This window comes from Hibiscus syriacus, unplaced genomic scaffold (genome assembly GCF_006381635.1).
Source record: "Hibiscus syriacus cultivar Baekdansim isolate YM2019G1 unplaced genomic scaffold, ASM638163v2 tig00011079_pilon, whole genome shotgun sequence".
Lineage (NCBI taxonomy): Eukaryota > Viridiplantae > Streptophyta > Magnoliopsida > Malvales > Malvaceae > Hibiscus > Hibiscus syriacus.
The window spans coordinates 1,402,977-1,426,003 of NW_024062242.1; the positions used below are offsets into that span (position 1 = coordinate 1,402,977).

The 23,027-nt window shown below is 33.7% G+C and overlaps 4 protein-coding genes across 5 annotated transcripts; 2 read left to right on the forward strand and 2 right to left on the reverse strand.

Moving 5' to 3' along the window:
• The first annotated feature begins 1,805 nt into the window (after positions 1-1,805).
• On the forward strand, positions 1,806-4,452 carry LOC120204528 (pre-mRNA cleavage factor Im 25 kDa subunit 2-like). The gene is made up of 7 exons (XM_039204583.1): positions 1,806-1,952; positions 2,359-2,404; positions 3,494-3,587; positions 3,722-3,795; positions 3,939-4,025; positions 4,103-4,213; positions 4,296-4,452. Exons 1-7 carry the CDS (start codon positions 1,906-1,908, stop codon positions 4,335-4,337), a joined length of 501 nt encoding a protein of 166 aa, XP_039060514.1. The 5' UTR covers positions 1,806-1,905; the 3' UTR covers positions 4,338-4,452.
• Positions 4,453-4,717: 265 nt separating this feature from the next.
• LOC120204662 (transcription factor LAF1-like) lies at positions 4,718-6,787 on the forward strand. The gene is made up of 4 exons (XM_039204718.1): positions 4,718-4,752; positions 6,009-6,129; positions 6,208-6,329; positions 6,417-6,787. Exons 1-4 carry the CDS (start codon positions 4,718-4,720, stop codon positions 6,784-6,786), a joined length of 648 nt encoding a protein of 215 aa, XP_039060649.1. The 3' UTR covers position 6,787.
• A 1,253-nt stretch (positions 6,788-8,040) lies between these two features.
• Positions 8,041-9,319, reverse strand: LOC120204529 (remorin-like). 2 transcript variants are annotated; one of them, XM_039204585.1, is made up of 5 exons: positions 9,052-9,319; positions 8,910-8,960; positions 8,755-8,842; positions 8,573-8,654; positions 8,041-8,491 (listed from the first exon to the last, which is right to left on the reverse strand). In XM_039204585.1, exons 1-5 carry the CDS (start codon positions 9,236-9,238, stop codon positions 8,297-8,299), a joined length of 603 nt encoding a protein of 200 aa, XP_039060516.1. In that variant the 5' UTR covers positions 9,239-9,319; the 3' UTR covers positions 8,041-8,296. The 2 variants fall into 2 exon arrangements, with proteins under 2 accessions (XP_039060516.1, XP_039060515.1); XM_039204584.1 differs by having other exon boundaries at positions 8,910-8,963.
• Positions 9,320-12,496: 3,177 nt separating this feature from the next.
• On the reverse strand, positions 12,497-14,299 carry LOC120204629 (transmembrane ascorbate ferrireductase 1-like). Its single transcript, XM_039204697.1, has 4 exons — positions 14,098-14,299; positions 13,245-13,293; positions 12,969-13,168; positions 12,497-12,901 (listed from the first exon to the last, which is right to left on the reverse strand). The coding sequence occupies exons 1-4, from the start codon at positions 14,239-14,241 to the stop codon at positions 12,602-12,604; spliced, it is 693 nt and encodes a 230-aa protein (XP_039060628.1). The 5' UTR covers positions 14,242-14,299; the 3' UTR covers positions 12,497-12,601.
• Between the last annotated feature and the right edge of the window lie 8,728 nt (positions 14,300-23,027).

A 23,027-nucleotide genomic window follows, 5' to 3' on the forward strand; every position in this document is an offset into this window, starting at 1 on the left:
CATGATGGGCGGGCGATATGACGAGTGTACCGGCCTACATCATCGTGTTCGAATCGTAGACCAGTGATTAAGCAGAACTCCTTCCGCCCAAAACAAGTATACGCTGGTGGAAAATGAAACCATATCTCTTCCTCACCACGTTGTATACTGTCGGTAGATTTGATGTCATGGTCTGAAGCCACAAATGGGTCAAATTAGCATCTCCACCCGGATGCTGTACTCTCAGCCATGGCCCGAAGCAGGTTTCCTCAAACAATTGTCTTTGAGCAGGTGAAAGCTTCGAAGCAATTGTAGTGGCCAGGCTGACTTTATTTCTCAAGGTCAATTGAGCCGAAAAAAATTTCTACAAAAACAATAAACATACCAAGTTAGATATACCAAAAACTACACTGTGAAGATATACCAAAAACAATAAACATAAAAAGTAGTAGTTTATTCTTGAAACTAAAATTTGCAACACTGTTTTGTCTTTTGGTTGAAATGAAAATCGCAACGAGAGAATCGCAACGCGAAATGACAATCGCAACGAGAGAATCGCAACGCGAAATGAAAATCGCAACGAGAGAATCGCAACGCGAAATGAAAATCGCAATGCGATTTTGGTTTCGCGTTGCGATTCTCTCGTTGCGATTTTCATATCGCGTTGCGATTCTCTCGTTGCGATTTTCATTTCTCTCGTTGCGACAGTCATTCTCTCGTTACGATTTTCATTTATCTCGTTGCGACTCTTCTGCAAATTGAAACTTGAATGGATTGCATTACTTCAACCAAAAGACAGAACAAAGACAAAGACAAATACTAACTTGAAAATCGCAACGAGAGAATAGCAACGCGAAATGAAAATCGCAACGACAGAATCGTAACGCGAAATGAAATCTAAGTGAAATGGTTAATCTATTATTGAAATGACCAGTAAACTTATCATCAGTTTCAATATGAAAAACCTACAATAATGCAAACATTTCAAAATAAAAATAATTAAAAAAACTAACCCTCGGAGGTTGATTTTCCATTTCTGAATATTGTGAGGGATTTCTGACCGTGAATGGTTGTGAGGGATTTCGCCGGAGATGGGGACGGAAATCTTCGGAGATGGGGACAGATTTCTTCGCCGTAGAGAGTGAGAGATGGAGATGGGACTGAGTTGTGATTTTAGGTTTTAGGTTATGAGTTGCGATTACGGGATTTTGTCTTAATATTCGTTTTTGTAATTTGAAAATAAAATACGCGTAGCGATTATAATGGCGCTTTAAATATCGCGTTGCGATTTACGGATACGCGTTGCGATTTTATGTATTATCGTTGCGATTTACGGATACGCGTTGCGATATACGGATACGCATTGCGATTTACCCATACGCGTTGCGATTTACGGATACACGTTGCGATTTACGGATACGAGTTGCGATTTATGTGTTCGCGTTGCGATTTTCATATTCGCGTTGCGATTTTGGAAAATCGCAATGCGAATTTGTACTATCGCATTGCGATTTTCAAGAATCGCGTTGCGATTTTGGAAACTGATTTGCGATTCTGGGGATCGCGTTGCGATTTTTATTTCGCGTTGCGATTTTGTTGGTCATTTTGGCAAATCCAAAAAAAATTGATTAAAATCGTATATTATAACTTTTTTTTGGTCACTAAGGCGATTTTCTCTCTATATAAATGGTTTGTAACAAAATAAAGGTGATTATAGCACTTAAAATATATAAATAGCCTATTTGTGCATTGCCTGTGTCTCCCTCCCAATATTATTAAAGAATCCATTTTGCGGCCGGAAAGAGAGAGGTTTAGATAAAGTTGTAGGATTTTGGAGAATCCTGGGAGAGAAGAGAGATGGTAACATCACCGGTGGTCAACACGTATCCACTCTCCAGCTACACATTTGGCACCAAAGAGCCCTAGATGGAGGACACCTCCGTCGCCGATCGCCTTGCTCGCATGAAAGTCAAGTAATTTTATCACCTCCTCCTTATTTCAATTACTTATTTTGTAGGATTTTTTAAAACCCGAAACGAACCTCCGATTACCCTTTCGGTTCCCCCCTATTGCCAAGCTAAAGTTTGTTGTTTTGATCTCAAAGGTTTGATCAAAAGGAGATTCATTTGGAACTGTGGAATTTATAAATCAAAGCGAAATTACTGATAAATATCCCCCTTTTTATCCATTTCCAAGACCCCAAAGCATTTTTCAGGGGAAAAAAGACCCCAAAGCAAAACTCAATAAGGCAAATCCTGGCTGTAAACTAAAAGTTCCCATTGAAGGAATAATTATGAATGTATATTGTGAACACTGGCATGTTGAAACTGTATTCTAGCTCAAATTTGTAATTACTTATTTTTCTATTGCGAGTTGCTGTTATATGAAAGAGGGTATGAGGACAAGCGTTGAAGTGATTTTACTGGTTTGTTAATATGCTTCTGATTTGCTATCATGTCATTGAAATACTCTGTTAGATTTTACATTGTAATGTTTATGATTCGTTATATTTTATGAAAATTTATGGTAATATTTTCACTCCTAGATTTCTCCATACATTGGTTTGTAGTCATGTTTCATTGCTTTTATTATGAATTATTGATATGATGCTCCTCTGTTGCCTGTTTTATGTATATTTGTCCGGTTGTATTTATCTTTTTCATAACATTATCCATCTTTATTATGGGATGATAATGCATTTTGCTGGGGACTTGGTGCTTTTATCATTCTTCTGATAGAAAATCGGAAACCCTTTAAATTTTTAAGTTACAAGCGAGTTCGTAACTTTTAACATTATGACCTCTAGGAGTTTGGAACTACTATACTTGTAGATGTAAACTTCTAAAGGTTTACTTGTTCAATATTTGGTTAAATGATAAATTGAGGAAGATTAAGGTCATTCAAATGTGTTGTAAGGCCTCTAGTTCTTACTATTCAATTTTAGGTTACTTTTTTCATTTGTAAGGCTGTGTATTAGTCCTTTAGCAAAGAAGAAAAATGCTTGTTCTTGTATATTAACTTTTTGTTTTTACTAATTCCGCTCCAGTATCAGAGCTTGGTTCATGCTTAAGCATCAGTCGTCAATATATAAGCCCTATAGCTCAATTTTTTATTTATTTTTATCATAGAATCGGAGGTTTTTGTATCACAGAGGTTTATATCTTGTGTAAGTGTTTATGTTTGAACACTAGTCGACCTGGCAGAAACTGACAACTATGTTTTACATATGTAAAGGGGAGATTATGCTCCAAGAAAAGAGGAATTGTATCCTAATACATGATGGATTCCTTCTTAGAGGCATAAAACTTTTAAATGATTTTTATTAGACTGTGAGAATTTCTTAAAGAATGAGCGTTCTTTTTTCCATTATGAGTTTATGTTGTACTTTTGCTACTTTCTCCTTTACCTGTAACCTATGGATAAGTATTATTATTCTTCATTTACAGCAATTAGGATTTCAAGATGACCATTTTGATGCTTGTTTTTCAATTGCTTATTCTATTTTCCCATGCAGGTCCAAGAACATAATCATCCGCATATTCTTCTTCTGCAAATTGGGAATACATTCTGCAAGCTTCCTGGTGGACGCCTGAAGCCTAGAGAAAATGGTATCATCTTATTCTTTACTTTTTTCCTCATACATCATACTGTCATCTTCTCTTGATACATCCTTTTTTATGTGCTTTTGTGGAAACTCTATGTTGGTCGTAACGCCTACGCTCTTTCCTTTTTTGACTTAAAGAGATCGAGGGTTTGAAGAGGAAGCTGACCAGCAAGCTTGGAGCTAGTTCACCCGCTCTTGTACCGGACTGGCAGGTATAGATTTGTAAAAACTATGTCACTAGGGTGAGGAGGAGAGGTTTATCTCACACTTTGCCTTCGAACATTGCAGTGATAATTGATATAGTTTGGAAACAAATTCTTTTAATGCTGAACTCCTTCCTTGTTATTTGCTGTAGATCGGTGAGGCCGTGGCCATCTGGTGGAGGCCTAACTTTGAGACTATGATGTATCCTTATTGTCCTCCCCACATCACAAAACCCAAGGTATCCTGTACAGCTTCATGAGGCTACTTATGAGCTATGTCATCTTTTCTCAACTTACTTTAATATCAATGTTGCAGGAGTGCAAGAAGCTCTTCCTCGTTCACTTGTCCGAGAAAGAGTACTTTGCAGTACCGAATAATTTGAAGCTTCTTGCTGTCCCACTGTTTGAGCTCTATGATAATGTGCAGGTTAGGAGTATTACCACTTTTCAATCCATTTTTTTAACTTGATTTATAATTTGAGGATAACGACATTTTAAATGTTGAATAGAGATATGCCAGTCATATCAACCATTCCTCAGCAGCTTTCTAGATTCCAGTTCAACATGATCAGTACATGACTTTGGCATGGGTTGTCAATGATCCTGAATCTTTCTGCTCGTGTCCCGTACGTGACGGTATATAACGAGAGCCTTCTGCATCGCCTTTTTGACGGTATATGACGAGAGCCTTCTGCATTGCCTTTTTGTTTTGGTTCGACGAGACTATTACGTTTCTTATGTTTCATAAGTTGATTGACTCACCTACTTTAATTTGGTTATGACATAACTAATCAGTGTGGGTTGTAGTTAATGGTTTAACATGCGATTGGGGGTTTTACTGAGTTTTATGTGAATGGTTTTCATGTATAAGGGATTTAAATTGTGATTGCCGCTCCTTTTGGGTAGTGTTATGTTTATTGTTGTTGCGGATATGACGGATGTTATTGTAGATATTATGGTTATCACGTTCGTGAATTTTTTTTCTAAAGTAGTTGATTTTTTATATAAAAAAAGTTGATTTTTTTTTTCAAAATAAAATAGAAGAATAACAGTCCGTTATTGTCGCGATTGATCGTTATCTGTTAAATTGTAGCCACGATTCACCTCTACTGGTGTGATTCTGTTCCATAATGTTATTTTTCGTGATAGTGGTTTCGAATGCAGTCATGACAGCGATATATAGTGGCGGAACACAATGAAGGTTAGTGGAGGGCACGACCTCCTAAATATTTGAAAAATTATAATTTAAATCTTTAAATTTTTTCAATATTTAAGTATGTCCTCCCAAAAATTTCAGAAATTTATATTAATCTTTAATTTTTTTAATATTCTTAATTAAACCCCTCTCATAATTTTTAAAAAATCTTATTAAACCTCCCAAAATTTAAATAGTTAGATCCCAATCTTTTTGGAAAAATATAGATTTAATTCTTCAAAAAAGTTTATTTAAACCTTCAAATTTTTTAAAATTTTAAGTTGACCTCTCAAATTCTATCACCAAGTGACGGTCGCTATTTCACTACCCGACCACTATATGAATTCCTTTCTCATATTTAATATAATAGTTCTAAATAAAATAAAATATACAAATTATTCATCGGGAGATCTTTCGTATTTTTCGGATTGAAATTACATATTTGGTATTTTTGACTTGAATCTCGAGACTTTAGTACCTATTAACGAGACTTAAACCTAAAAGATGATGTTTTGAACAGTTTTATACATGTATGACCTCTAATTACTTTAGTTAACATATAGATTGAATACAATATTTTCTTTGAATAGTTTAAGGTGATTATTAAATAGTATTTTTTTAGAATTTCCTCAATTTTTTGATAATACGCATATAAATTATGGATGTGACTGTTAGAATTCGAAAATTTTAAAGAGAATGTCCATTTTACAAAATTATTCTTCCTTTGAACCAATTAAAAAAAAGAAAAAAAAATTGATGCAAACAAAAGAGGTTAATTTTATTAAACTAAATAAATATTTAAAATTATAGTGAAAGTTTACGATTATAAACTTCACGAGGTAGTTGTAATATTATTTATTTATTTATCTATCTATTTTCAATTTAAAATGTTTAAACTTACAACTAATCTGTCTTCATACCTCTAAAACCTTTTTGGGGACCGCTTTTTACTGCTTCTTCTCTTCCTTCTTTCCCTTAACCTCTGTTCTTCTGGCTCTCTTTGTTTCCTTGGATCATGGTTTGCAAGCCAAAAGCTAAGCAGAGGAAAAGGCTTCTGGTCACCTGAAGAAGACCTAAAGCTCAGAAACTATGTCCTTAAACATGGCCATGCTTGCTGGACCACTGTCCCCATTAATGCAGGTCACTTCGTTACTCTTCTTCACTCCTTGTTATGTAACTCCTCCATCTCTTGATGAACTTGTGAATTCACTTTTCCATGTTTGCAGAGGAATGGGAAGAGCTGCAGATTAAGGTGGATTAATTACCTGAGGCCAGGCTTAAAACGAGGGATGTTTACGCCATTAGAGGAGGACACAATCCTCACACTTCATCATTCCCTAGGCAACAAGTAAGAATGCATGAAGGCTAGTGCAGATATTTAAATTGCAGTTGCGGATGCGATTTCGGTAACGACGTATGTTTTTATTGATTCTAGGTGGTCTCAAATTGCACAATGTTTGCCTGGAAGAACTGAAAATGAGATCAAGAACTACTGGCATTCATATCTGAAGAAGAGAGTCACAAAGGTTGAAGAATTCGAAGTTCCTCATTCCTTCCATCACACAGAGAAATCATCAGTATGTACTTATCAAGCTATTCCACCGCATTTCGACATCGGTAAAGAGCCTCCGAGAACCTCACTGCCAAGGCTTTTATTTGCCGAGTGGCTATCGGAAAATAAGCCAGTGGCTACCTCGGGCGGATTTAATCATAGCTCGGATTCAATCATTGGTTCATATTCAGGAACATTTGGTGGTGATCTTCAAGATATACTGAGCAATGCATCAGTAAATGAAATGCTCTAACCCCAGGTTTCAGAACATGAATCTGTTGGTTCTCTACATGGGGATTACATATGCAATACTGATTTCAATATGAACAATGATGTAATGTACATATAAGAACATCTTTCCATGGCAAATTTCAAGCAAATTATACTTGTATCCAGCTATATTACTAAGGAAAATTTTAATATTTTGTAAACAAAATGTAGAGAAAATTATGCAGCAGCATTGGAATTTTGCCAAGTGGAAAGAGCAAAACTTTGCCTTGCCTTATCTTCAGCTTTGTTAGTAGTCATTAGGCCAAGGAGGCACTGTTAGCGGTACAATAATTTACCCACAAGTCATTAAAATCTGGTTCTTGAAGTAGTACAAGTATGAATATGATTGATCATCTATGGAACTTAGGCCAAGGACCTAGGGTTCATGATGGTTCAGTTTTTGGCATCATTTTTGCCTTTTTGGAGGAATGATTGGTTTGATTTATACGATCAAACTTAAATTAGGATATTTTTTAGTTTGAACTTACTCATTCTAATTATTGTTTATAAATAAATTATTTTTTATTTTAATTATACAAATATTAATATAAAAATATATTTTAAGGTTTTGAAACGTGTCATTGGAATGTATTTTGATAAATAAAAAAATTGTAATCCTCTGTTTGGATTCAAGTAGGTAAGGAAAAGAAGGTATATGATATTGGGCTTTTTTATTTGGATATCTATAATGAATTTCATAAGTTTTTGAACTTTTATATATTTCGGCTAAATATAATCTCTTGACATGATTTGATAGAGTCAAATTTAATATCTAAAAGTCGTATTTATTTATCATGTCAATCTATAAATTATTATAAATCATTATAAGTCTAGGTATGATATCATCAAGAGTTCATATATAAATCATCATGCAAGCTGAAGAAGGAGACTATCTTTCGATCTCTCTCACCGGTTTTTACTTCGTTTTACATGGTGGATGATGCGAGGTTGGCCCCGACGAGAAGTCGACCTCCGATTGGGATTGTTCCCTTCTTTAACTTTAAGCATAAGTAGGGAAGGAAACAATTGTGTATTTCAACCAAGACGACATCTATTTCTGCAGTGCAGGGGATGATGAAGAAACTATCTATTTCTGCAGTGCAGGGGATGATGAAGAAACTTACTGCTATAAGCCTAAGAGACTATAATATACAGACTTCTCTCATTCTTTTACATGCAAGTACATAAAAGCTAAAACCATACAAAGAAAAGAAAAGAAGAGGCTGTATTGCAAGTATAAAACATAAATAATGTACTTCAATCTATAATCTTCACGAGTCGACATTATTACATCAAACTTGTTTGTTACAAATTCAATAAGTGATTTCTTCCAAATGGTATAACACTATCTATTTACACACAGAGAATAATGAACAATGGCCGTTGCTTCACTATATTAAACCAAACTAACCCTAAAAGCGAAAAAGAAAAAAGAAAAACACACAAAAGACCCTATCTTCTACACCAGAGCTTTTGAAGGATTCATTTTACCCTTAAAAACAACCAAGGATCTTCTTCGGAGTAGCTCCGGTGGTACGGTACTTGGCGGCTGTCTCCTCCGCCTTGAGAAGTTCTTCCCCACGCTTGGCTTCAACGATTGCCTTCTTCTCTTCTGCTTCCTTGTGGATCAAGGCAACTTTGTTTTTCATTTTCTCCACATATTCGGCTCTCCGTTTCTCTATTTTCTCCTGCATAAAGTATTAAAGTTTATCATACATCTTATATGCTTCGAATTACATTTCGAGTTCATTTCTTTATGAAACCAATACCTCTATCCTTTTCAGCTCTGATTCAAGAGCACCTTTCTTGCTTTTCTCCCATGCGTCGATTGAAGAAAGCTTTTTGTAAGCTCTGTTCAACAGTTTGAATAAACTCAAAAGTTCAGTAACAAAACTAAAAGCAGTTTAAAAAGTATAAGAAGAAGAAAAACCCAGGTGAAGAAAGTTGATACTTGTTCTCAGCTTTGGTTTTTTCACTCTCTTCCCAAGCTTTGATCAGTGAAATTCGCTTCTCTGTCTCAACCCTAGCGAGCACAGCATCTGGGGAAGTTTTCCATTAATCAAATTATTTAAGACTCTTGAGAAACGTAAGATATTGAGAAATTACCTCGATTCACACTACTCTCCGTGCTTTTCTCCTCAGTTGGTTCCGCCGCCTCTGCTAAAAAACCAAAATTTAAATTAAGAGGAAAACGACGACGACATTAATAAATAAACTAAACAAGGGGAGAAAAACAAAAGGTACATACTCTCGAGTGCGGCGGATTCTGTGTAATCAGCAGGCTTTTCTATTTCTTCAGTGGGAGGAAGTGCGATTAAGGATTTTTCCTCGGCAACGTCTTTGGGTGCTTCAGTCGGTTCGGGATCCGGCAGACGCGGCGGCTGCTCCGAGGGGGTGACGTTATCGACCTTCTTGGGTTCTTCTTCCTCTGCCATGTGTTATTGTTTTTGGTAACAAGAAGAGAAAACAGAGAGACGAGGAGGTTTTAAAGATTAAGCAAAAGGATGATATAATGAAGAGATGATCTGGAGTGGTAGGTACAAGTGGTTTATGTGCGTTGGCTGAGAGCGACATGGCCTAGCTTTGAGTGTTAAACCCAAATTGCTTCACTAAATTATCAACAATAAACAACTCATTTCAAAAATGGTTCCTCTGGTTTTCTCTCTTCATTTCACTCAATGATGGAAAGTTTGCTTCTTCTCCTTCCTTTTTACATAAAAGTTATATTTTTATCCTTATTTTTTATATTTTCCCCGGATATTATACTTTTGTTTAAATAAACATATATATTAAATTTATTGAGTGAATTTAATAATAAAATAAATATTATTTTTTAAAGTATTTAGATTTAAATAGTTGTATATGTGAAGTGTGTATACACTATCAATTATTTTTACGCAATAATCCAATAAAACAAGGATGAGAAATAAATTTGGATTAGGGTTATTGAAGGGTTAGGTAACACACCTTAGTTTTGCATTAAAGCAACTTACCAATATATTTGCATTGAGAAGGAAAATAACAAAGTCTTCTTGATTTAATCCTGATCTATAATTTATACCATATTTATGCCTTAATTATTGTTTATGATTTTTAGTTATTATTTACGATTTCTATTAATAAAAGTATCTTTTGTTCTTAAGCAAAATTAATTAATAATTTATGTTGAAGACCTGATCCAATGAGATCAAGTATTAAAAGGTTTTTTTATTAGTACGAAGTGATTATAAGATACTATATATTTAAAAAATTTAAATTATTTGACAATAAATACCAATATTATTAAAATCAGACCGGATCGGCTGGTCTGGTTTGACCGGTTGAACCGTGAACCGGTGGCCTGTCCGGTTCGGTTAACTCCCAAAACCGGATGAGAACAGAATCGGTAAAGAACCGGCTGAAAATCGGTAAAAACGGGGTGAACCGACTAAAAACTGTCAAAACTGGTTTGAACCGCCAGTTCACTTTTTTCTTTAAAAAAAAATTAAACCAAACGACGTCGTTTGTTCAACGAGCCGAGTCAAATTCGAGTATTGCTGAGCTCGACTCGAACTCGAAAACTTTAAAAGTAAGCTCAACTCGACTCAAAAACTCACGAGCTAAAAATTATTAAGTTCAACTTGAACTCGAAATATAATATTAAAACTTGAAATCGAAAAGGCTCGAACTAAAAAAAAAATTTAGAAGTTCGATTGAAGCCTAAAATTTGAGCTCAATTGAAGCGAAAGAATAGTTCGCTTTGTGCTCACCAAAAGGCTCCATGATTTTGAATGTCAAATTACATTTATTATTTATAGAAGTAAGTTGGGATGCTCTTCTATGTTTCTTAGCCATGTGAGATTGTTTTGTTCTCATATTTTTACTCTTTAAACTTTTGGGGTGCTCTTCTATGTTTCTTAGCCATGTGAGATTGTTTTTTTAAAACAATTAAACCAAATGACATTATTTATTATGATTTTTTAAGCCCCAATTTTATTTTTTTAATTATAGTTATATAATTATATTTATTATTTAATATGTTTTACCTTAAATATTATGTTGTAGTTGATTTGAATCATTTTGTTTAACTTGATTTTATGGTTTTTAATTCATATATGTTATGACTTGTGATATTTTTATACCTTTTAATATTGTAAACTTAAAAAAAGTGTTACATATATATTAATGTTGTTTTGAATATTATGTAAAATTAAAAAAAATATTATTTTATATAAAATCTGGTTCAACCGCGGTTGAACCCGATTGAACCAGTGAACCAGTACCTTCACCGGTTCACTGTCCGGTTCGATTTTAAAAACATTGATAAATACTCAAACACTCTTATATAAATTATGCTTGAATCCAAAATCTCTAAAAACAATAATAGTACCTTAATCACTTTAGATCATTTAGGTCATACCCAAATATAATAGTTTGATAAACGTGGGGATAGGGTTTAGATTTGATATCATCGGATTCTTTCATTGATTCTTTTTTACGATTTCGTGGTTGGCACGGAATCTTGGTGGGCCTAAACTTTGGCACATAAACTAGCCAATCTTCTCTAGGTAAATAAAACTTGGGTAAACTATTTTAATAGTCCCCTATGTTTCTGGTCTAATCGATTTTGGTCATTAATTTAAAAGTTAAGGGGAAATGATCCCTAACGTTATCGATTCGTTCGATTTTAGTTTCTAACATTATTGATCCATTCGATTTTAGTCCCTTAGCCATTGACTCCCATTCGATTTTAGTCCCTCAACCGTTGACTCCCATTCGATTTTAGTCCTTTAGCCATGTTAGGGACTTAAACAAAAAGGGGTTAACAAAAATTAATAGTAGAGGGTCTTAAACCGGACAGATTGATAATGTGAGTGACTATTTACTCTTAATTTTTAAATTGGTGACCAAAGTCGATCATACCCTAATCAAAAGGGACTATTCACATAGATTACACATAAAACTTTTGGATATTTAATTTATTATTTATATGATATCTATTTTTTATAATTAGATATTTACATTTTATGGTATAATTAGGTTTTTAATACTTATATATATAATTATTTACCTAATTTTAAAAATACAGGTGTTTATACTTCAAATTTTAGCTGAAGTAATAAATTTTTTAAGATAAATATAACAATTGAATATATAATATAAAGTATCCTTTTTACTATCGATCTCCTTGCTGGAGATAAATCCTTAGTGTTTTTTGTTTTCACTTTCAATTAAAAATATATATATAAGTGCTTGATTTACCAAAAAAACATATGTAATATATTAAACATAAATGTCAAAATTATGTACCAAAACTTATATTTACCCATTTTTAGTGCACGCTAGTCCAACATGTTGGAGAAGTGAACACCTCAATCCCTTACCAAATAGCAAATCTGCGTAAACTACATGCCCCTCAAAGGAGAATAAATACTGCTAAAAAAAGGGTAAACTGCACTGATAGCTGCTACACTTCTAGGATCTTTGCATTTTGGTCAACATAATAGAGGTATATTTTAGTTTTTGAAGAAATTTGTCCACATGAAATTTTCATTTCTATCATAGTGGATACATAAGCTAGATTGCTTTTGTCCACGTGAAAGCTGATAAGAGCATATGGCGTTGGCCCAAATTGGAAACTTTTATTTTATCTATTTATTTAATAATAATATATCAAAATTAACTCTTTATTTAATAATTAATTAAACTCAAGCTGACAAACCAGAATATTAACCATAATAAATTGCCACTTAATATTATTGATTACATTTTGATGTCCAGAAATTGAAACACATAATCAAATCAAATACAACACCAAATCATATAGCTGAATAGCTAAACTCATCTTCTGGAGGAGCCTTGGAGGAAACTGTAAATATAACCAAGGCTCCATACAATATTGTGACAATAGCAGTGAAGTTTACAAGGAAGGCTTCTGCACCATATTTATCAAGGCCTGAGTTCTCAAGGAACGTAAGCTTCTCCAGGAACCCGAGCGTGGCGTTGGTGACTGCCAAGATGAACACAAACAACCCCACCAGTACGTGCCAAGGAAGCGATTCGCGTCTTAATCCGATCGATCCTCCGGGGTAGAAGAATACAAGAAGGCCATATATCCACTGCAAAAATTACAGTTGAATTGGCATAAAGGGAACTGAATGATGAACAAAATAGTTTATGTAGTACCTGGATGCCATATAGGGAAATGATCCCAATCCCAAGCCAAGAATGCAAGCTGTAGAGATTGGGAATTGAACTCTCGTTGTGATTCTTGAATGCCGTGTAGATTCCAATAATTCCCAGAGTTAGTGCAATTGCATGAAGCACAAGATGTATTACTTTCTTTACTTCCTTCCTCAAAGGCAATGACTTGTAGCTCATAATGGCTGCATTTTTTACATTTTTGCATTAAGCACAATATGTTTTACTTTCTTTACTATATAGGTGAGTTGGATTATATACCTTGACCTCCAATGATAATGAAGCCAATCAACATCAGTACAGGATGGATCTGCAGAAAGGTTAAATGGTAAGTGAACGATGATCCGATGAAGTGCAAACCGATAACCATTCATCTGGTCCCGTCATGATTGATTTTCACGCGGCAAGTGGTAGTATATTAATATATTTCTTAAAGTTGGTGAAAGAAACGGGGTTGGTATGTAGAGAAGAGTAGGCAGATCATTTTCACGAGAAGCACATGGGCAGGTAAAACAAATTGAATATGCAAAACTCTTCCAAGTTGTTTGGTGATGATTAAAGGAGCAGATTCATCTTGCCTATTTCTAAAGGTTTAAACTTAACAACTTTTGAGATGAAAAATGACCATGGGGTTGGCTACATTTTAGTTTACATAAGTTAAAAGGATCAACCTTTACAGGCTGGATTTCACCATTCAAGAAAATTGCAGCAGATAAGGGGCACCTTAGTTCATGATTGAGAGAGAACCAATTTCATAAGATGATACAAACGATAAAAAGGGGAAGATCGATCATGTATGAAACTCAAAGGAATCAAACAACTTGTCTAATCCCATATGCTAAACAGAAAAACCCAGAAAAGTCTACTCCTTTAGTTCAGATTCTAAGAATAATTTGTTAATGGCTAAAAGACTGAAAGATGATTGAACTTCGACTGATATGAAAACTGGGGTTGAATGAATAAGATCAACCAAACAAAACCCAGTAATCCAAGAGACCCAGAAACCAAACAAAATTCTACTGGGATCCGTGACCGAGTTCATAAGAACACATCAAAAGTAAACAATTCTTTCTTTTTATAGAATTCCATGAGAAAAAAGAGAGGAAAGACTTACATTGAAGATGAGGTTTTTGTTGGAAGATTCCCAGGCTAATCCACCTCTGAAGTGTATGCACCAAACCAACACCATAACAGCAGCAACAACGGCAAGCGCGTGAGGAACAAACGCCAAATGCGTTGGTTTGACTTGGATCGCCATGTTCCTTCCCTCTATATGTTCTTCTTCTGCTGTTTTAAAGACGGAATAAAGATTTCGATGAAATCATATTTAAAGACTAAAAATGTAAAGGATAAAGTACATAAATGATCCTTTGATTATAGGGTGATGTTTTTGTTGAGTCTATTAATTATTAAAAATTATAAGATAGACTTTCGAGTATATGATGCTATTTTGTTAAGTCCTCCGACTATTTATATGTTTCAAACTCATCATTTTTTAGTTAAAAATCGACAGTTGTCTGAGCTGAATATTTAACTTGTTGACTAAGATATGATAAAATCTGATCTTAAAATTGTTTGAGTTGTATTTTATATATTGAATCGATGTTTATATTATATTGTCGAGTTAGTATTTGAAAATTTATATTATCGAGTCAACGCTTGAAAGCAACGATAATACCATTAGACATTATTAAAATATGATTTTATCATATCTTAATCAACAAGTTAATAACTCAGATGACTACCAATTTTTTAACGAAAAAGGATAAATTTAGAACATATGAATAGTCGGATAATCATTTTGTAACTTTTAATAGTCGAAAGATTAAATAAAACAGTATTATATAATCAAAAGATCATTTAATAATTTTTAATAATTGATAATTCAACAAAATATCATGTTATAATCATGAGAATATTCGTATACTTATAATCTTGTTCTATTAGCTAGAGAAAGATTCATACTCATGATTAAAGTCTTAAACCTACGTAAAAGTGATCCGACTCCATCATTATACAAGTATAGTTTTGTACGTGAGTTTAATTTGCACATCTACAGTGTATGTATTATTAATAATTAAAAAAATTAAATATATATTATTTTATAATCACTTTATATTATTAAAAAATTCGATTATGTATATTTTATTTAGATTTCTTTTGATTTATATTCAAATATATATTATAATCATCGGTGTGTTTATTTGTGTTTTATAATGATTGATTTTAATCATAATTATATAAATGTATTGATTGTAACTACAATTATATAAATTCGAATGTGTGTTGATCATTGTTCACTTATAATTATACATTGAAAAAAAGTTTTGAATAAAATATAAGACTTGCACGGTTGAATTAATTGTAATTGTCAAAATGTATATTGATTGTCCATAATAGGATTCATGTTATTATAATGTATGTTTATAATAAACTTTTATCAATTCGATCTACTAAAAATATGTTTATCAACCTAATTCAATTTGGATATCCATAACAATGATGGGATGTGTAATTTGGATATCAACATAAGTTTAAAGGTATTAAAAATCTTTTATCTCTACTCAGATACACAAATTTCTCTCTAAACATGGGTTTGTAGAATCGTATTAAGCGATCTTATCTCAGTGATTGAAGTGATGGTTTTGGAGATCACGAATTCGAGCACAATTTCTACATGAATGTTTGAACGTTCATTGTCAAATGATTGAGATTCTTTTAAATAGATATTGCTTATGATCATTCCAAACTAATGAAAAAATAAAACTGATTTTGCTCGAAGAATATCCTTATTTTACAACATTAACACGTTTATCTCAATAAATAAATATGTACAAAACAAGACGTAAAGCTATTTTCTTAGCACTTCAATCCCATTTTCTTCCCAAACTTTTGGCATGGGCAATGAACATGTATCATTTTGACGAAAACTTTGAATTACACTATTTTCATGTTTTAAACTCCCATCTAATATGATTTGAGGTTTGAGCTCTACCATACATACAAATTAAAGTTCTCAATTTTAATTTACTCTGGTTTTAGTCACACTGCATGTTAATTTGTCTATAACTATTTCAATATAAATCCTTATGTATTTCAGTTATCATATCATCCATTTATATATTATAATAATTGAGTATGATTGTAAATACATTAAAGGTGAATATTTAATGCGCGGACTAACTATAATTTTATACACTAACAATAGACTAAATGATAACATATCGTCAAGAATAAATTTAAAAAAATGGGTTTAAAATATCATGTTGAATTATCATCATTTAGTTTTTTTTGTGTGGATAATTCTATTTCATTACCCAAGAAAGCAGGAAATCTTGCTACATAGAACAATAAACTACATAAATAGCAAAATAACAATAACTGGAATCAACTAGGAAAACGAAGCAAAAGCACCCTAGCTCAAAATACCCCAACTTGCGCAGAGGGCAGCGTTCCTCGAATCAGCCCTGCAAATGGACCAATTGCTGAGTCGGATCTGAATGGTGTCACGGATGTCGTTCAACATGTCGCCTACCAACCTGACTCTACCCCCAAATAATCTGCTATTCCTCTCACACCATAAGCCATACACATGACCAGCAAGAGCAAGCTTCAGTAGTTGCACAATAAGAGATTTACCTTTAAGAAGTTGAGTAGCCCAGACCAACTCCCTATCCCATGCACTAACATTGCGTTTAATCCCACATAAAGAAAGAACATTCCCCCATAATTCTTTTGCAAAACCACATCCAAAGAATAAGTGGTTTCAAGTTTCAGACTCAGTGCCACAGAATAAGCAGTTATCATTATCAATATTCAGACCCATTCACAGAAGTATCGTCTGAGTAGGTAGTCTATCTAGGATGGCCATCCACAAAATGGTGTTTTGCTTCGAGAAACGCACTGGAAACCAAACCAACTTATGCCAAGAGACCTTGGGGCCTGGATGCACAAATCCTCCCATATTTTCCTTGTGCTAAGGTTATTAATTGTGCCAGTAAGTAGCTGTGACACCTCAGGCCTCATTTTCAATATTCTTTTGAAGCACCAACTGGCATTTAAAAGAATGATCATCTGCCAGAAATCTGAATCTTTAATCATATACGAGGGAATCCAAGCCACCCAAAGGGAGTCATCATTAGCCAGTAGTTTCTTGATCAAAAGCCCTATACAAGCTTTATTCCAGCCCCCAATGTCAATAATACCCAAACCCCCCCTTAGATTTCAGAAGGTAAACCTGCCTCCAGCTAACTTCGTGCACCACTAGCAGATAGGTTAGCTCATTTCCAGAAGAACCGGGAGCAAAGCTGCGCAATTTTCTTGATTATAGATTGAGGGAGAAATATCTACATGCACCAATAGTTGGTTACACTAAAAAGGACAGAGTGGATAAGTTGCAGCCTACCAGTAAAGCTTAAATGTTTGTTAGCCCACGAGTGCAGGTTAGCCCTAATCTTATCAATCAGACATTGGCAGTCATTCACTTCAATCTTTCTTGTCACCAAAGGAACTCCAAGGTACCTCACTGGGAGAATCCCTAATTTAAAGCCAGTAACCTCTTGGATAACAACCCACTGCTCAGCATTGATTCTAGCAGTAAACATTTTGTTGAAAACATTTTGATGTTTCGATATAACAAATTAAATGATATTGGATTTCAAGATTTTCTAATCATTTTCAAAAATATATATTCGATCAATTTATTCGAATATCAAAATATTACTCCAAGTTTTACAAATGTCTATTTCAAATCCTTACTCAAGTGTAAAAATATGTTTTAATCTTTTAAACAAATTTACAAAGTATTTCGAGCCTTAATCGAGTCAAATATCATTTCTTAATAAATCTCAAACCAAAATGGGCAGATTGCCCAGAGGGAACCAATTCCCCCCAAGGAGGGAACCGATTCCCCCTGAATGGTTTTGGCTCCGAGAAATAACAGATTACTCGGAGGGTACCGATTTCCCCCTTGTATAACGATCGAAGTATTTGAATTTTTACACTACAGGAATCGATTCCCTATGAAGGGGTATCGATTCTCCCCACGCTCCAAGCAATTTTATTAATTGTTTTCACACTTAAACGACTCTATTGACTCCACTAATCATCCCCAACATTCAGAATCAATTGAAGGGAGTATTTAAACAAGCTTAGAAGCCATTGATCAACAACAAGAAACAACAATCAACAAGAATCAAGAGAGAATCAAAGAGAAAGTATCAAACTCATTGTTTGAGCACTTCAAGCCTATTTTTCATTCAATATTCATTTTGCTTTCAAGAAAACTACTTGTACTCAATTATATTCATTCTTGAGTGTTCTTTTTTTTGTTTTAGAATTGTGCAAACAATCTACCTTGTGAGGTTTTCCTTGTAAGTTTGCAAATTTGTGTATTTCTCTTTGAGAGAGAGTGTTATCAAGAATTTGGGGTATAATTCTTGATGGAGTTGTAAGGTTACTCTTTATCTTCAAAAGAAAGACAAATTAGTGAATTTGTGGAAAATTCTTAGTGTGGATAGCTAAGGTAGTGAACGTAGACTTTGGTTGAGAAAGTCGAACCATTCTAAATCGCTGTGCAAATATTTTCAATTTTCTACAAAAGCTTCCACCAAAATTTTTATTGCCAATTCCATTGATCAATTAACTCAACAATTGGTATCAGAGCCTCACTCATTTGAAGGTTTAATCACCTCTTGAGTCAATTCGGGAAAAGTTACATTGATATTCAAGTCATCAATGGTCAGCGCTTCAAACTCCGACTTCATTCTTGATTCAATGCCCGTCAACAAACCTCCTTTCTTCAATGGAGCTAACTATGCTTATTGGAAGAATAAAATGATTTACTTCATTCAAGCAAGTGAGTTGTAAGCATGGAATGTCATAGAAGATGGATACATCAAACCTTCCACTCACCCGAGATTGTGGAGTGAAGGAGAGACAAGAATGTTTCAGCTCAACTCCAAAGCCATCCATATTATTTTTTGTGCTCTTGGATCAGATAAATATGGAAGAGTTTCATCTTTTACAACCACCAAAGAAATATGGGACAAACTACAAGTCAATCATGAAGGCACCGACGAGGTAAAAGAATCTAAAATTAGTCTTCTAATTCATAGCTATGAAAAATTTCAGGATGAAATCAGATGAAGATATCAAAGCTATGACGGATAGATTTTCCATGATTGTCAATGGTCTCAAATCATATGGAGAGATCATTCCAAATGAAAAGCTTGTGAGAAAGTTGGTTTACTCACTTCCAAAATTGTGGCAATCAAAGAAGACGACAATCATCGAGGCTAAGAACTTAAAGTCCTTAACCCTTGAAGAACTAATTGGTTCACTCCTCACTCATGAATCAAGATTAGGTAGACCTCGATAAGATTGATGAGATACCAAAAGAGAAGGAGAAAAAGAAGAACTTTGGAGTTGCTCTCAAATCCACAAAAGATGAGAGTGATTCGGATGAAGATGACGAGGAAATGTCATTATTTGCCAAATGGTTCAGAAAATTTAATGAGGCCCAACCGAGGAAGAAAATTAAAATGAAATGAAGGCTTCAAAACTGAACCAAAGGAGAATAACCCCATTATTTGCTATGAATGCAAAAAGCCCGGGCATGTCAAATATGAATGCCCTCAATTGAAGAAAAATGGTCAATCCAAGAAGAAGCACAAGGCTCATGTGGCTACATGGAGCGATGAGGAAGGTTCCGATGAAGAGGAACAAGAAGTTGCAAACTTGTGCTTGATGGCCATCGAGGATAACTCTAAGGTAACCTCTAACTCATTTGATTCAGATGATTTATCTTATGATGAGTTATTATAGGATTATAATAGTTTAGCTTCGGATTACAAGAATTTATTTTCAAAATACAAAAATGATATTTCAAAATTGAAAAACGAAAATAGTCTTATGTCAAAGACCAACAATGAGCTTGAAAGTAAGATCAAAGAATTGCAAATCAAATTAAATGAATTTGAAAAGAAGAATATTGATTTGCATAATTTACTTTCAAGAGTCAATTATTATCATCAAAAGAAAATTGATGATCTTAAAGCTTCTTTTTGATAAAGTTGGATCAAAATGTTTTGAAAAAGGAGAAAATTCAAAATCCAACTTTGTTAGAAAAAAGTTTAGAAACTACAATTATAGAAGTCTTCAACGAACCTTAAATGGAAAAATCGTTAGAAGTATATGGGATCCTAAAGAACTCATTACTACTAAAGATAAGGATATCCTACACAAATGGATACTTAAGGAGACTAGGATTTTGGAAACTAATGAATATGGACCCAAAAAGATTTGGGTACCAAAAAAAAAATTAATCTATGTTTGTAGGAAAAGGAGCATTGCTACAAGGCAAGATAAAAAATTTCAAATTCATGATACCTTGATAGTGGATGCTCAAGACACATGACCGGAGACAAAAGTCGGTTTATAGAGCTTAACGCCAAAAATAGAGGAGAAGTGACTTTTGGTGATAATTCAAAAGGTCACATTGAAGGTATATGTACTATAGGTAATACCTCTTCCATACAAATTAAAAATGTTTTATATGTGAATGGATTAAAGCATAATCTATTGAGTATTAGTCAATTATGCAATAAGGGATTCAATGTCATGTTTGAAACTAATGGTTGTAAAGTCATAGACATTGCATCTAATCGGATTATGCTTGTTGGTCATAGAATAGGAAACATATACATGGTGCATTTAGATTTTATAGATATGACTAATTTTCGCTAGTTGTTAAGGATGAACATGATAGTTGGTTATGTTATAGGAGACTAGGACATGCTAGTATGAGTGTTTTGCAACGGTTAATTCAAGGAGATTTAGTTAGAGGGGTACCAAAGCTAAAATTTGATAATGATAAAATCTGTGATGCTTGTGCTAAAGGAAAACAAAAGCGAATTTCTTTTAAATCCATTAATGACGTATCCACTAGTAGAGTATTACAATTGATCTATTTAGATCTTTTTGGGCCATCTAGAACAACTAGCTTAGGTGGAAAACAATATGCATTTGTCTTGGCAGATGAATATTCTAGATATACTTGGGTTCTATTCTTAAGTACAAAAGATTAAGCATTAGAAAAATTCATCACGTTTTCAAAAGTAATCCAAAATGAAAAAGGTTACTCTATAACTAGTGTTAGGAGTGATCATGACACTGAATTTGAAAATCTTGGATTTACTGAGTTTTGTAATTCTAATGGTATTAGCCACAATTTTTCAGCACCTAGAACCCCTCAACAAAATGGAGTTGTTGAGAGGAAAAATCAAACTTTAGAAGAAATGGCTAGAACCATGCTTTGTGAAAACAATTTGCCAAAATATTTTTGGGCAAAAGCCACAAATACCGCTTGTTATGTTATAAATCGAGTAATGATTAGGCCTATTTTGAAGAAAACTCCATATTAACTTTTCAAAAATAAAAGCCTAACATTAGCTATTTTCATCCTTTTGGAGGTAAATGTTTTGTTTTAAACAACGGTAAAGATAATCTTGACAAATTTGATGCTAAAAGTGATGAAGGAATTTTTCTAGGTTATTCCTTAAATTCTAAAGCTTATCGAGTATTTAATAAAAGAACTTTAGTTGTAGAAGAGTCTATACAAAAAAGTGATGAAGGAATGATTCCTTAAATTATGTTGCATTCATTTCATGCATAGAGCCTAAGAATATTAAAGAAACATTAAATGATGAACATTGTATTATGGCCATGCAAGAAGAGTTAAATCAATTTGAGAGAAGTAGAGTATGGACATTAGTTGAAAGGCCTAGTAATAAATCTACTGTAGGTACTAGATCGGTATTTAGTAATAAGCTTGATGAAAGTTGTAATATAGTGAGAAACAAGGCTAGACTTGTTGCTCAAGGATATACTCAAGAAGAGGGCATATGCTATGATGAAACATACGTTCTCGTGGTTAGGATGGAAGCAATTAAAATGTTATTAGCATTTGCATGTTTCAATGAATTTAAATTATATCAAATTGATGTTAAAAGTGCATTTTTAAATATTTTCATAAAAGAAGAAGTGTATGTGGAACAACCTCCAGGCTTTGAAGATTCAAAATTTCCGGATCATGTTTTTAAATTAACAAAAGCTCTTTATGGTTTAAAACAAGCTCCTAGAGCTTGGTATGAAAGATTGTCAAATTTTTTAATTGAAAAAGTTTTTTCAAAAGGGAAGGTTGACACTACATTGTTTTTAAAGCATAAAGGTAAAGATTTATTAGTAGTACAAATTTATGTTGATGATATAATATTTGGTTCTACTAATGATGTTCTTTGCCAAGATTTTTCTAAGCTAATGCAGAGTAAATTTGAGATGAGCATGATGGGGGAGCTCTCATTTTTCTTGGGACTCCAAAATCAAGCAAAGAAAAGATGGCATCTTCATCAATCAAGCAAAGTACGTCAAGGATATGCTCAAGAAGTTTGGACTGGAAAATGGGAAACCTCATGACACTCCAATGAGCTCATCAACAAAGCTTGATAAAGATGAAGGAGGTAAATGTGTGGATGTTAAATTATATAGGTTAATGATTGGCTCTTTGCTTTATCTAACCGCAAGTAGACCGTCCATTATGTTTAGTGTTTGCTTATGTGCTAGATTTCAATCATGCCCTAAGGAATCACATTTACTAGCTGTTAAGAGAATCTTTAAATACCTTAAGGACACTCATAGTTTAGGACTTTGGTGTCCTAAAGACTCTAGCATTAGCTTGCATGCCTTCTCTGATGCGGATTATGGAGGATGCAAATTAGATAGGAAAAGCACCTCAGGTGCTTGCCAATTTCTTGGAAATATGTTGATTTCTTGGTTTTAAAAGAAACAAAATTGTGTTGCATTATCTACCACTGAAGCGGAATACATTTCAGCCGGTAGTTGTTGTGCACAAGTGTTATGAATGAAACAACAATTTTTTGATTATGGAATTGAAGTAGGTACCATTCCTATCAAGTGTGACAATACTAGTGCTATTTGTCTCACTAAAAATCCCATCCAACACTCTAAAACTAAGCACATTGAAAT